The 15,822-nt window shown below is 38.1% G+C and overlaps 1 protein-coding gene across 1 annotated transcript in view; it reads left to right on the top strand.

The window, feature by feature from the left end:
- The first annotated feature begins 8,491 nt into the window (after positions 1-8,491).
- Positions 8,492-15,822, top strand: part of SPAG17 (sperm associated antigen 17) — a 208,677-nt gene continuing 201,346 nt past the window's right edge. The window contains exon 1 of the mRNA XM_072766779.1: positions 8,492-8,640. Within this exon, the coding sequence (XP_072622880.1) occupies positions 8,554-8,640 (87 nt within the window). The 5' untranslated portion in view covers positions 8,492-8,553. The remainder of the gene's footprint in view (positions 8,641-15,822) is intronic.

Genomic DNA, 15,822 nt, shown 5'->3' on the forward strand with positions numbered 1-15,822 from the left:
GAGTATCATGGGGAAAAAAGATGTCAAAATAGACTATTGTGAATGTGAGTGGTATCAATCTTCAGTAGTACCAAAACACTAAAGTAAAAATTTAAGTTGTTAACTGAATTTTAAGCCACATGAGAGTAGGGAGAGCATTTACCATGTTCTGAGCATAGGTCCTGGCATATAATAGACACTCAACAAACATTATTGCATGAATGAATGAGTGAATGAATACATAGCTATTAAAATATTAGCAGGGTAGAAGGACCCATGTGGTACTAGATTAGAATGACAAACGTTAGTATGAATTTATGTTTACCCAAGTGGATATATAATTATGTGTGTATACATGTATATTCATGGATTATTTCTTAATTCTGCCTAGTGAAAGCACCAAGAAACAAACAACACTCTGGTAGCTACAAGCATTTCCAGCACCTATATCTGGGTTTTTAATTTCATTCTCCAATAAAAAGAAACAGTGTTCTTCTGAGAAATGGCCGATTCTAGGCCTGGGGCAGGGAATATACAATATGACCCTGGAACATCTGGTAGTGCCAGAGAGTAAAGAAAGCGGGGGGGGGGGGGTGGACAAGGGAAGAATATGTCAAGGGGACCCAGGAGTCAATTGAAAGAACTCTCTATAGTCAAAACTAGAACAATTAAGCTAAGCACCACCCAATAAATAAAGTAATATTGGATTATAACTTGAAGGATAAATTAAACATCTGTGAATCCTTACTGATAGAAATAAATGATTGAATAAGTTAATGAGAGAGAGTAAAAGACTTCTGATACAGAAGAATTCCAAATACTTGTTTAGACACTGTTTCCCTCAAGGAGATGGAGCATAACTCCCCATATCTCAAGTGTGGGCTGCACATAGTAGCTTCCTTTCAAAGAATATAGCATCAAAAATGGGTGGTGGAGGGCAGTACTTCATAGTGGAGAACCCCACCAAACACTACCTTATCCAGGTGTTCAAGGTTAACATGTTCAATAAATCATGTTGATAGCATGTACCCTTGGTATCATGTGATATCATTGTCATAACTGGCACTTAATGTCTATTCTTTCTCCCTAATCCTATAACCCCAGTCTAAGCATGAGAAAAGCATCAGAGAGACTAAAATTGAGGGACGTTCTGAAAATATCTTACTACTTCAAACTGTCCAAGTCTTAAAAAAAAAAAAAAAGAACAAGGTAAGTTTGAGAAATTCATAGTTTAAAGGAACCTAAGGAGATAAAATATCTAAATGAAATACAATATCCTGGATGGAATCTTAGAACAGAAAAAGGGACATTAGGTAAAAACTATTAGTCAATAATAGCCTATCAATATTGGTTCATTTGTTGTAACATGCTAATTTAAGATGTTAAAAATAGGGGAAACTGGGTAGAGTAAATTAGGATTCTGGGCATTATCTCTGAAACTTTTCTGTAAACCTAAAACTGCTCTAAACTAAAAACTTTATTCAAAATATATCAGCTAACTTTTATTGAGGACATAGTATATGGCAACTCGTTTAAGCAGTTATACCTACTAAGTACTTTAATCTTCATGACAACCCTATAATGCAAACATAATTATCCCATTTCATAAAGAAACTGAAGCAAAGAGGGGTTAAGTAATTTGTCCAAGGCTGTCACATAGCCAGCAAGGGCTAGAGCAGGGAATGGAGCCTAGGAGAAAGAATTTTCCCTTGTTAGTATAAGATGACCTCAAGAAGTGCCTCTTAGCACCATGATTTGATTCTCTGATTTTTAATAGATCTGTTGTGTTGAGGATAGAGTATCTCACAAGTTAAAAAGCTACTATTGAGGCAGTTTTGGGAACTATGGTAACAAATTAATAGGGTTTCAAACTCCTACTAGAGTGAAGGAGGAGGGAGGGAGATTATGGGTATAAATGTGAGTAACTTAAGCTTTATAAAAACAATTTCAATAAAATGAGGAATTTACTTAGTGGGATAAATTGGCAATGGTTATTACCCAAAAGTATAGTAGGGAAAATGGCCACACTCTAAAGGATTAAGACAGCTGGCTCAGGTAGAGTGCATACCATTACATGAAAATAATCATAAAAGTTTTTAAATGTGGATGATTGTCAAATTGTATAACTTGGTTGTGAACAAAATTAGAAGCCTAGAGATTATAGTCAGGCAAAGGGGAAAAAATAGCCTCCTTTATAAAGAAGGCACTGCTATGCATAAGAGAAAAAGTGAAGTACAACAATCAAAGCATAACAAAGAATGAGGTTTTGTTTTGTTTAATATAGTAGAGAGTTGAAATCTAAGAAAGAGTCAATGAAGCCATTATTTTGGTAGGCAAACCTAGAAACGGTTGGCTCCTGTAAAGGAAATGGTGGAAGACCTGAATAGATTCATTCAGAAATAGGGTGAAGCAGAGAAAGCAGCCTCTAACATGACCTTCAGAAGCAGTATTTGTTCTGATTGACTTGTGCATTGGCTGAAATTATTTTATGTTTGAATGAGTCTTTTCTTATAATCTTCCTTTTCTTCCTAATGCTGGACTCCCAAGTGTTTTCTTTTTCCTCATATTCTTTCCATATTTCCATTTATGTCAGCCATAAGGCAGAGCCTTCATTGGGTATTTTCTGAGTTATGTGTATTCAGAAAGAGACAGAAATGGAGGGTAGGAACTTTTCCTTAATATTAGCAAGTCCTTCCTCCTTTTTCAGGTTGACATCTTCACAAAACAGAAAGTAGATTTTAATGAGAAGGTTCTCTTCCCATTACATTGCTACCAGAAAGACTCTACATTTCAACGAAATCTCCTCTTAAATTTCTTAAAAACATAGAAGATACCAGCATTGTGAATATCTCTGTATACTCCAAATAGAAGCCAATGCTTATCAACATCTGGGGGAAAAAAGATGTCAAATAAGATACATATAATAAAAGCTGTGTGTTTAATAAATGTGATTTTTCAAAGAATTCACCACATGTTAAACTGTAGGAAACTTAATTTTTTTTTAAATTCACTCTTGAGGCGCCTAGGTGGCTCAGTCAGTTAAGCCACCGACTCTTGATTTCAGCTCAGGTCATGATCCCATAGGTCATGAGACAGAGTCCCATGTCAGGCTCCATACTCAGGGGCAGTTTGCTTGAGATTTTCTTTCTCCCTCTCCCACTGCCCTTGCCCCTTCCTTCTCCCCCTCCCCACTCATAAACTCTCTTTCTAAAATAAAGAAATCTTTTTTAAAAATTAAAAAATTCATTCTTAAAGATCAGTGTAGTCAGTAAGTGTTCTCCAGAGAAAACTAAGCAACAGAATATATAGATATAGATACAGCTATGGACACAGATGGACATATAATATCTTTTCTTTCCAAAAAAATTGTTTCATGGCCTGGCATATGATTTAATGTAGGTTCACATCAACCATAGGTTTGAACCTTGTACACAGTAAAAAGAAAGTTATTATTTAACATAGCACACATTTATAAGTGACAGACATTTGATAAAACATTAAGAAATCAAACATTTAGTTAGGCATTCAGAGAAATGACTTACCATGAGTTATGGATTTTGAAATAGTCCCCAAAGGATTTACAGCAAATCCCTTCACTGAAGACATTTAAAATTAGATTCAAAGAAAAACTTGAGTGAGAGCATACTGGAGTGAAAACTCCCACACTAACAAATATAAAACAGATGAATTTTAGCTTTTTCTATTTCTAATATTCACAACTGTCATTTTTGTGATTCATTAAAAAACAGATTTGGTATTCTAAACTCTTGGCCACAAACAACATAAAATAAAATAAAAATTAAGTCCGCATCACTTAATTACAATTCCCGAGACCTATAGGTTTACAAGACATTCAAGGGCAAAACTGTAAACTTTGTATATTGTACTTTTATCATTCACAGAAACAGAGGGTTCTTAGGGAAGTTCTTCTTTAGAAAATGATCTACTCCTGAGCTCCCCACAATTCACTGGGGATTCTGACCTGCAAGCACTACAGCTGATTTTAATTGCCATGATGATGCATAGAGAGAGATGTGATATCTCGACTAACTGGCTTCTAAACAATGAGGGGCTTTAAAGATTAAAGTCAACACTTTAAATTGCACTCACAACTGAATAGGAAGCTAATGCTGACCACTGAATGCAGGTGTAATATTCTCCATATGTTTTGAAACTTTATAACTGAAAGAGATCAAGCCCCCTGCATCACAGCAATAAAAACTCAAGGACAGTACATTACAACATTGTACTTTGAAGGTCAGAAGTGCAAAGATCATGATGGTAAATAAGACAAACCTATTGTGAGAAGTGTTCTTAGATGTAGAATGCCAATCTGAGGAATCAGTGCACACTGTGAGGCCTCCTTAGCCAAAGGCAAGCAGATTTTTGTAGCTAAATGTACCTTGAATACCTAAAATGTTGGCCTAGAAGTGAATTGGTCCATAGCTCCCGTGGTTACCTGACAACTAAGAACACTGGGTGCATGAAATGCTGACTAGAGCCTTTCAGATATGAGAAATAATGGCTAGACTTCATGCCTAGATAAGAGTTCACTGAACACTATTAGAATTGAAGCATAAAACCTTTAAAAGTAACATTCTGTAATCATAGTATCCTTAAGAAGCAGTGCATCCCTAAGAGTAGACAGTCTTTGGTGAATGAAACAGTATTAAATGCAAAAAATTAAATCAGACAAGCCAGGAGTAACCCTACCATGTGAAAGAAAATCCTCCAAATAGTCCAGTTTTGTTTTAGCCACTGACATATGGGAAAATTTATGTAGTAAAGTATATGCTTATAAAGTTTCAACTTATATATAGTTGGGGAAACAATTTATTATACCAAAGAAGCATAAATGTGTGACAGATGGCAATGCTTTTTTTTTTTTTTTTTTTTTTATTCTTGGCAGGGTCCCTTTTTTAGCTGAAAGGCTTTCACTTCTTAAAACTATGAACATTGTCATTCACACCTATTTTCTGAAATTAAACAGACCAATTCTATGATGAAACCTCCTATAAATTTGGTTACTGTATAATGTCTTCCCCTTTTGTATCATAAATTATCTAGAGTGCCACTTTCTGTAGCATAGTGAAATAGGCCAAAAGTAGGCAAAAGGCAAGAAGCTTTCATTTCACATTCTCAAAATTGGTTTTTTCAAAAAAATCTTCTACATAAAAAAAATCTACAAAATCTTGTTAGGACTTTTAACAAAGGAAACTATAAAAAAGGTGATAGCGAAGTACATTATTCCATCCTGAAATCTTTATATTTGACATTTAAAATATTCAATTCCTCCAAATCATTTGCTAAATCATAATTTATGTTCACAGATGTCATAGTGAAGAGTCATGGTTCGTTTTCTGAAAAATGAGCAAAAATGTCCATAGGCATATGTGACATAAGCAGACTAATTTATTGTATTACTTTCATATGCAAACACCTTCTTTAAAGTAAGAAATTTATGAACTTGATAAAGAAGTGAAATAATGTACTGTGGGACCAGGTGGAGAGCAAGGTAAAGGGTGGATACCTCTAGCTGCAGTCTCTGGAAGGGCAAGGATTCGATTTTTTAGCCTCCCACGGTGGCCAGCACTGCATCCTGCCCACTTGAAAGTCACAAGTTTGTTTTCTTAGGCCAGTGGGGGAAGGCTGGCTACTGTTAGGTTTATCTAAAGCTGACTCTCAAATGCAAATTATCAAAAATGTTAGAGTAGTTAAGGTAACTCCAGCTGCTATTGCAAATGCCAACATGTCAGCAGCTTAAGAAAATAAAAGTCTATTTCTTATTCACTTAGTGGTCCCAAGCAATGCATCTGATGGAGAAAGCAGAGTGGAGTTCAGGGCTAAGGGAGACTCTGGAACCTCTGTGCCACAGCAATCATTCAGAAATGCAAGGCTTTCAGTGTCACCCCAATGTGACAATTGGGGAAAGAGCATGAATAATGCTTGGGGGATATTTTTTTTTATTTTTACTTATGATAGTCACACACAGAGAGAGAGAGAGGCAGAGACATAGGCAGAGGGAGAAGCAGGCTCCATGCACCGGGAGCCCGACGTGGGATTCGATCCCGGGTCTCCAGGATCTCGCCCTGGGCCAAAGGCAGGTGCCAAACCACTTGGGGGATATTTTTAAGGGCGAGGCTTGGATGTGCTGATATATCATTCTGTTCATGTCCCATGGCTAGAACGCAGTAACATGTTCCCATCTAAGGATAAGAAAGGCTGAAAAATGTTGTCTGACTCTCACAGTAGGAGGAAAGAGAATGAAATGTTTGATGAACAGCTAATCAGCTTTTGCCACAATATATGTCACAAAAACTTTATTGCTGCAAAAATTGGGGTTAGACAGCCCTCACTTATAAGACAAAGCTAGTGACACTTTCTCTGCAATTTTAAAGAACACTTAATTTTACTTTTTTTCTCCTTATTCCATCTTTCCTCTTCATTTCACTTTCTTATCTGCAACCTATTTTATTAATCATCCACTAGTGATTTGGCCAAACTGATTATCCATATTGATTTATATTGAAATATGCATATGCATTCAAGAAGAAAGAAAATTATTCACATAGTATGCCATACATAAACATCTAGTTAACTTTTTTATGAAATCTAACTGGAAGGTCAACAAACTTTTTACTGCTTTTCTAATAAAAATGCAAGACCTTTTTCCCAGACGGTTTAAACCTATGGGAAGAATTATAATCAAAATGTAGAATGATGTAATCAATGATTACTTACATTTTTTTGTCTGTAAGCCATTCATCTTTATATTCAAGCTGCAATCCAAAGACAGTTTTCATCTTATAAAGAAAATTTAAATGACTGACAAAATTTTGGAGAGATTTCTATGATAATGTACCAGTGTTAGCCTAGGTGGTTGCTCTGGAGACCCTCAGGAAAATCTCTTTCTGGCATGTTTCCTCTGGGCTCACTATGCATCAGACAAGAGAAGGCTTCCAGATACGATTTCTGAGTAGGCTGCATGAATGTAGTCCCTCCCAGAAGATAAATATACATATTGCAGCAAGAAAGGAAAAAGTTGATATTTTTTGGAAATTTCCTGTGAAAAGACTGTTTCTAGAAATTGTGCGTCCTCTTTAATATCTGTATTAAAGAACTGGGCCGGGGGGAAAAAGTTGCCCTTTGTTGGTTCAAATTATGAATAGGAGTTGAGAAGCAGCAGCATCTTTAAACCTGCCTCTCGCCCCCAATGAAGTAAGGTAGTAGTGGCTGGATATCACAAGGGCCCTCACATACATTTTATTCCTCAAAGAAAGCAATACAAACCATTAAAACACCTTCCCCTGTAGAAGGTCAGCTGGCAGATTGTGCTGAATGAAATCAAGCTGCAGGTCATATGGGTCACCTTAGCCATCCCTGGCCCATTGGGATCATTGATGCATCTCACCTCCCAGCAAGTGCAGGGTTCAGGGGAATAGTTAAACATTGCATTTTACAGGTACTAAAAGCAAAGCGTCCTTGGTTGAGTTCTACCCCTGTCTGTCCTTAAATTAGTATTACTATAGTAAAAAAATAAATAAAATTAAGTATAGCACCTCAAAGAGGGGGATCTCTCATTTTGGCAGTCCTAAAACAGTTGCTGAGGAGGTTAATTAAGCACACTGGATTGGGTACCTGGGCAATCCTGGATTCTAACCCTGGTACTGTCAAGCACACACTGTGGGACTTGAAAAAAGGTGGTTGTAAGAATTAATTGATATAACTATGCGCAGGATATAGCCAGTGATCATGAAACAGGAGCTCTTGTTATTACCATTACTATTACTACTATGATTACTATTTAGGGGACTTTGACCACCTTTAGGTAGTGGTGAGTGTGAAGGGTGGGGAAAAAAAGAAAGACTACTCACCAGTGGAGGACAGTTTGAGGGAACTGGCGCTGATTAGGCAGAGAAGAGACCTAGAAAGACCGTAATCTCAACTACAGTTATATGAAGGACCTCTTGGAGAAGTGATCAGACTGACCTGTTTAGGAAGTCCCTGGGAAGAGGACCCAAGACCAAAAAGCAAAGGATGGAGGTCCGGGAGATAAAGTTGGCTTCACATAAAGAAGATTAGAATGGATGAGAAAGTGGCATGGGATGTCTCTGGAGGGAGTCAGCTCACCATTCTAAGTTGCCCAGGATGGAGAAAAAAAAAAAAAATTGTGTAGAAATCATGGACGGGATTTCAGGGATTTTAAGTTTTCAGACAATGCGTCGGACCAAATGGGCTCCAAGAAGCAGCAGAGGAGCAAAGCGAGTAAAAGGAAGTAGGCAGACGAGCTCCAGGCCAGCCTGGGCCTGACCTCCCGTACTTGCACGGTTGTTCTGCTGGAAAATCGTAAAATTTAATCAGGGGATCTGGAAGTCCCGCCTGGGAGTAGCCGCGCGCTGAGAAGCTCGGTTGCTGTGGCGACGGGTACGGTTGGCCAGTGGATTCAGAGCAGATTTGGGGGAGGGGAGCCGAAGTCGTTCAGGACCTGGGCGTGGCTCCGGTTACTATGGTAGCGGGGACGCTTCGTCCGGGCCTGAGCACAGTTTAGACGCCAATGCTCTTCCCGTCCTTTGCATGGCACCCAAGAAAGAGAAAGGCGGGACTTCGAGCAACAGTTCTAAGATATGGGAACCTTCGCTCATCGGTGCACACTTCAATCAGGTGAGCCTGAGCCCTGTAGGTCCTCTCGGACCCTGTCACGGCCAAAGCCCCGCCAGACCCTCCAGGCAACGCCGCCTCCCCTTCCGAGAACCTCTTGCTTCTGCTCTCCCAGGCCTGGTCACTCCTCCCACTAGAGGGCCCAGGGTCTCATCTGCTGAGAGTGGGCGTTAAGAGGAGGGAGGGGATGCTGGGTGAATCAGTGCGATTTCAGAGGAGGGAGAAAGCTGAGTGCTGGGGAACAGAGCTGGTGTCGCTCTGACGCCTCAAGATCCTCCTCAGTGAAGTCGCACAGACGCTCTCCAAAATTATACTGGAGTTGTCTTATGATCTGTTCGCTTCCTCTTGATCTCTCCTGAAGGACAGAAATCCTGTTTGATTCGTCTGTAGCCTGGCCTGTAGTAGAGATTCACTGAATACTATTGGCAAAGAGAGGTGGAGTAGCTAAGATATCAAGGTATTTAGCACAAGTGAACCTTCGCGGATAGGAAAAGGTGAAATTCTTATACAATACCCTGATTCCACGATATCAAAGACTTGATATATTTTGCAGGTTTTGTAAGAGATTGGAGTACTGAGGAATTGGCTGCTAGATTCAGCCACAGGGTGGCAAAAAAGCATCAGGTAGTTAATAACCAACCTGCCACATGACTTCCAATTGCACAGCATCCCGACCAGGCTAGCTCCCCACCCCATCACACCTACCAACATTTAGTTCATTGGGGAGCCAATAGCTCTTCTCACCTGTTGCTAGGAATCCACTTCTACACTTAGTTGTTTCTAGATCCAAGTTAACATTTGGATGGAGAAAGGTTGCTTCTGAGAATTCCAGCCTGCCCTTCCAATGTACGTTAAAAACTAGAAAAAAGATATTTTTCATTTTCTGTATGGGTGGACTTTGCACTAAAGAATCCAAACTTAAAGGAAAATATATCCAAAGTCTTTTTTGTCCTTATTTTCTCCTGCATTTTTTTCTCTAAGAACAGTAATTCCACCTGATATGGAATTCCACCTGGTGAAAAATTTCATGAAAGTAGTTAAGATACTGCTGATGTTGACATGATGTCATGGAATTTGGGGTTATATCTATGACTTTAAGAATGAAGGATGTCAGCTCAGTAATTCTCAGTGACATTCTCAAATTCTGAAAGTTGTTTTTCAAAATATTCTGTAAAAGCACCCTCTCTTTTGCTTTTATAAGTCAGCACTAGCCAAAATAACTTTTTCTCCATTTTCTTTGAGATTGTGTAGGCCAAGTTTGGGCTTGGAGTGAAACTTTCTGCTTGAATTATAAACTGCTGAACAACAGAATTTGATGGAGGTGCTGACACTGCATTAGCTTTAGTGTTGCAAATATGAAGCTATAATTTTCCTAGTTGAATGGAAAACCTAAAAACACTATTTTTCCTTATGGCTTGAAAACCTGAAATAATATTCAGCTTTCTCGGTTCTGCTCAAACAGTAAAATTTCAATAAATCTTATATATTAAAAGAAAGAACTTGAACTCAAGGTAATAGGTAGTCTTAACTACAAAGGCTGAACCTCTTCAATTTGTTAAATACATGGTTTTTTAAAGCAGGGGACGACAACTGTGCGCCACTTCCTCTCCTACTTTTTTTTTTCCCCTCAGTTTCATTTCACATCTGCTCCAAGAGAAAAATTCCTGGATTAACCCAGAGGTCCAATGCCCTGAGGCATGCCTTAACCACCAATGTAATAGACTCTGAATTTGGGCTAAAGATGATGAGAGAGGTGTGAATTCCTTATTCACAGGGTTTAGCAAAGTGTTTTGCAGGTAGTGGGTACTCAAAAAAATGTTTTGCCTTGGCACCCAAAGTTTCTTTCTGTACAATTGCTACTTATAGAAACATTGTTGCCAGTATGTATAGTTGAGAATGTGTGTTCTGTGTGTTGTGTGTGTGTGTGTGTGTGTGTGTGTGTGTGTGTGTGTGTTAGGGATAAGAGAAAGGGAAATTCAGTCTCCCATAAGCCAGTTTTTAGAATGAACTGATTAAAGAACTCATATCAGTAGTAATTTTGAACTGGTGTTCACATGTAGCTTCATTAGACTTTAAAGAGAATCAACAAGTTTATAACTTGGTTTTGACAAATTTACTTTGTATTGGTATTTTGGGCTATCCTTTCAAGGTGGACTAATTGCTATTTTTTTTTAAAGATCTTATTTATTGGGATGCCTGGGTGGCTCAGCGGTTAAGCGTCTGCCTTCAGCTCAGGGCGTGATCCTGGAGACTCCTGGATCGAGTCCTGCAGCGGGCTCCCTGTATGGTGCCTGCTTCTCCCTCTGCCTGTGTCTCTGCCTCTGTGTGTGTGTCTCTCGTGAATAAATAAATAAAATCATTTTTTAATAAGGATTTATTTATTTATTTATTTATTGAGAACGAGAGAGTTGGGGGGAGGGGAGTGGCAGAGGGAGAGAGAGAGAGAGAGAGAATCTCAAGCAGACTCTGCACTAAGTTACACAGCGGGACAAAGGGCTCAGTCTCAGGACCCTGAGATCATGACCTGAGCTAAAACCAAGAGTCAGACACTCAACAGACTGGGCTACCTAGACTCCCGCAGTTGCTAATTTTTCAGTACACTTCAGTTGGTTCTAAAACACAAAAGATAGCAAATAACGCAAGATATTTGTTACTAAGCACTAAATAACTAAATAGAGACTAGAAGTTAGGAAGATGAATGTGGGCTAGGATTTTCAGGAAATTTTTTGTAAAATAATTTGCCATTAGCTAGGCCCTAAAGACTGAGTAGAATTCAAGGAGGTAGAATGAAGGAAGATGATTATTTTAGGTAAGGAGATCAATATACATGACTTAAATAAATCTGGGATGTTTATTTTTTTTTATTTTTTTTTATTTATTTATGATAGTCACACACAGAGAGAGAGAGAGGCAGAGACAGGCAGAGGGAGAAGCAGGCTCCATGCACCAGGAGCCCGATGTGGGATTTGATCCCGGGTCTCCAGGATTGCACCCTGGGCCAAAGACAGGCGCTAAACTGCTGTGCCACCCAGGAATCCCCAATCTGGGATGTTTAAATTGAGAAAGAGAAGGACACCTGGGTGGCTCAGTTAAGTGTCTGCCTTGGGTTTGGGTCCTGATCTCAGGCTCTCAGGAGCCTGTCTGCTGGGCTCCCTGCTCATCGGGGAGTCTGCTTCTCCTTCTTCCACTCCCTCTGCTTGTGCTTGCTGTCTTGTGAAAGAAAGAGAGAAAGAAAGAAAAAGAAAGAAAGAAAGAAAGAGAGAGAGAGAGAGAGAGAGAGAGAGAAGAAAGAAGAAAGAAAGAAAGAAAGAAAGAAAGAAAGAAAGAAAGAAAGAAAGAAAGAAAGAAAGAAAGAAAGAAAGAAAAAGAGAGAGAGAAAGAAAAAGAAAAGAAAGAAATGTAGATCAGACTGCTTCTGGTATACATTGCTCCTGAATTAATTCCATCAATCAAATGGTCATTTACTAACTTTGCTATCTATGTGGCAAAACATTTATCTTGTTAATATACATGAACTATCACACCTCAAATTAGATAAAAAGAAAATATTTAGGTACTGGCAATAATTGGCAATAAAATTATAAAAATACAACTTAGTGTGGGCTTGTATGTGACGTAGACATTATATTTATGATCTCCAGCAGCATTAGGGAGTTAAAGATGCTTTTAAAGATAAAATCTTTCCATGCAACTGTCAAGGCAGCCTCTATTGGCCACAGTGAAAGGAAGAGGTGTTAACCTAAGCATTCGGTGACTGAAGGTGCTATCTGGAGACATTCCGGTCTAAGATATTTTTATTTGTTATTTTTTTTATTGCAATAAAATATGGTAACATGCAATTTGCCATTTCAACCATTTTTGAATGTGGCATTAAGTACATTCATGTTACTTAACCATCTATCTGCAGAGCTCTTTCATCTTCCCTGATTGAAACTATACCCTTTAAAGAATTCCCTATACCTTTCTCTCCCTGGCTGCTGGCAACCACCATTCTATCTTTTGTCTCTATGAATTTGACTACTTTAGGTATTTTATGTAAATGTAATTATTCAGTACTTGTCTTTTTGTGACTGGCTTATTTCACTTGGCACAATGTCCTCAAGGTTCGTTCATGTTGTAGTATGTATTTAGATCGCCTTGTTTTTAAGGCTGAATAATAATCCATTGTATGTACAGAATACATTTTATCTATCTATGTATCCATTGCCAGGCATTGATTTGCTTCCAATTCTTGACTATTGTGAATAAGGATGCTATTAATATGAGTGTACAAAATATGAGTGTACAAAACTCGGTTTGAGTCCCTGTCCCTATATTTAGTTTTTTCTGAGTATATATCTAGAAGTAGGACTTGCTGGATAGTATGGTAATTCTATGTTTAAAATTTTTTAAAGATTTTATTTATTTATTCATAAGAGACACAGACAGAGAGAGAGAGGGAGAGACACAGGCAGAGGGAAAAGCAGGCTCCCTGCAAGGAGCCCCATGTGGGATTCGATCCTGGATCCCAGGATCACACCCTGAACCAAAGGCAGATGCTCAACCGCTGAGTCCCATATGTTTAAATTTTTGATGAGCTGCCATAACATTTTTCACAGTGACTATACCATTTTATGTTCCTACCAGCAATGCACAAGTGTCCCAATTTCTCCACATCTCCACCAATACTTCTAAAATTTTGATATATATATATATATATATATATATATATATATATCAGAATGTATTTATATTCTGATGTATTTATATATTACTATTTATTAATATATATTAAATTATATTTATATATATTCATCCATCCTAATGAATATGAAGTGATATTTCATTGTAGTTTTAATTTGCATTTCCTTAATAATTAGTGATATCACACATCTTTTTATATACTTTTGGGCAATTGTATATCTTTTCTTAAGACTTTATTTATTTGGGAGAGAGAGGGAGAGAGCATGAGAGCATGTATTCAAGAGTGGGAAGGGGCAGAAGGAGAGAAGCTCAGGCAGACTCCGTGCTGAATGTGGAGCCCCACTGCAGCTCAATCCCAGGACCCTAAGATCATGGTCTGAGTCAAAACCAAGAGTCTAAGGCCCAACGGACTAAGCCACCCAGGTGCCCCAAGTTGTGTATCTTTTTTGCCAATTTTTTTTAAGATTACATTTATTTATTTACTTTTTTGAGAGAGAGCACAGTGGAGGAAGGGGCAGAGAGAGAAGGAGAAGCAGACTCCCCACTGAATAGGGAAACCAACATAGGGCTCTATCCTAGAACCCTAAGATTATGACCTGAGCTGAAGTCAAGACACTTAACTGACTGAGCCACCCAGGTGCTCCCTTTTGCCAATGTTTTTAATGGAGTTGTTGGGTTTTTTTACTATTGAATTATAGGGCAATTTATATATTCTGGATACTAAACCATTATGAGATATATGATTTGCAAATATTTTTTTCTTTTCTCTGTATTTCCTCTCCACTCTGTTGACAGTGTCCTTTGATGCACAAAGTTTTTAATTTTGAACATGTTCAATTTATCTAATTTTGCTTTTGTTGCCTGTGCAGTTGGTGTCACATCCAAGAAATCACTACCAAATCCAGGGTCACAAAGCTATTTTGCTATGTTTTCCTCTAAGATTTTTATGGTCTTAATCTTGCGTGTAGATGTGTGGTCCATTTTGAGTTAATTTTTGTTGTATATGATGTGAGGTAAGGATCCAACTTAATAATATTCTTTTTGCATGGAATATCCAGTTTTCCCAGAACCAATTTTTGAAAAGGCTGTCCCTTCATGTGGAGAAAGGGTGGGACAAGGGACAATACAAGTGTGACAAAATTTCCTACCATATTGAATGTGGCTTTTTCTTGTTTGGGCGTTCACTTGGTTGCCTTAGGTCTTTGGTTTCAGAGCTCCTATAGAGTTATTTTAGTCAGTCTTTAGATGTTCTTCCATGTTTCCAGGGGGTACAGAGGGCACCTAACTGCCTAGTCTCCTATTTTGTTGATGTCACTGTGGTCTAAGAGAATTTGTAATCAATTCTGATTTTTTCATTTATTCCAAGCCTACTATATGACAAGTGAGGCTGAGAAAGTAGAGATTAATAGAAGCTTTGTTCATGACAATTTAAAAAAATTTTCCACAATTGTCCAAACAACATAGCCATTCCTTCTAGGAGCTTATAGACTGCAAAAGGCCTGTCTCCGGATGTCCACTCTCACCACTGCTATTCAACATAGTGCTAGAAGTCCTAGCCTCAGCAATAAGGCAACAAAAAGAAATAAAAGGCATTCAAATTGGCAAAGAAGAAGTCAAACTCTCCCTCTTCGCAGATGACATGATACTGTACATAGAAAACTCAAAAGACTCCACCCCAAGATTGCTAGAACTCATACAGCAATTTGGCAGTGTGGCAGGATACAAAATCAATGCCCAGAAATCAGTGGCATTTCTATACACTAACAATGAGACTTAAGAAGATAGAAATTAAGGAGTCAATCCCATTTACAATTGCATCCAAAAGCATAAGATACCTAGGGATAAACCTAACCAAAGAGGTAAAGGATCTATACACTAAAAACTACAGAACACGTCTGAAAGAAATGGAGGAAGACACAAAGAGATTGAAAAATATTCCATACTCATGGATTGGAAGAATTAATATTGTGAAAATGGCAATGTTACACAGGGCAATTTACACTTTAATGCAATCCCTATCAAAATACCATGGACTTTCTTCAGAGAGTTGGAAAAAATTATCTTAAGATTTGTGTGGAATCAGAAAAGACCCCAATAGCCAGGGGAATTTTAAAAAAGAAAACCAATAAATAAATAAATAAATAAATAAATAAATAAATAAATAAACAAACCATATCTGGGGGCATCACAATGCCAGATTTCAGGTTGTACTACAAAGCTGTGGTCATCAAGACAGTGTGGTACTGACACAAAAACAGACACATAGATCAATGGAACAGAATAGAGAATCCAGAAGTGGACCCTCAATTTTATGGTCAACTAATATTCGACAAAGGAGGAAAGACTATCCACTGGAAAAAAGACAGTCTCTTCAATAAATGGTGCTGGGAAAATTGGACATCCACATACAGAAGAATGAAACTAGACCATTCTCTTACACCATACACAAAGATAAACTCAAAATGGATGAAAGATCTAAATGTGAGACAAGATTCCATCAAA

The sequence above is a fragment of the Vulpes vulpes genome, chromosome 8, assembly GCF_048418805.1.
Source record: "Vulpes vulpes isolate BD-2025 chromosome 8, VulVul3, whole genome shotgun sequence".
NCBI lineage: Eukaryota > Metazoa > Chordata > Mammalia > Carnivora > Canidae > Vulpes > Vulpes vulpes.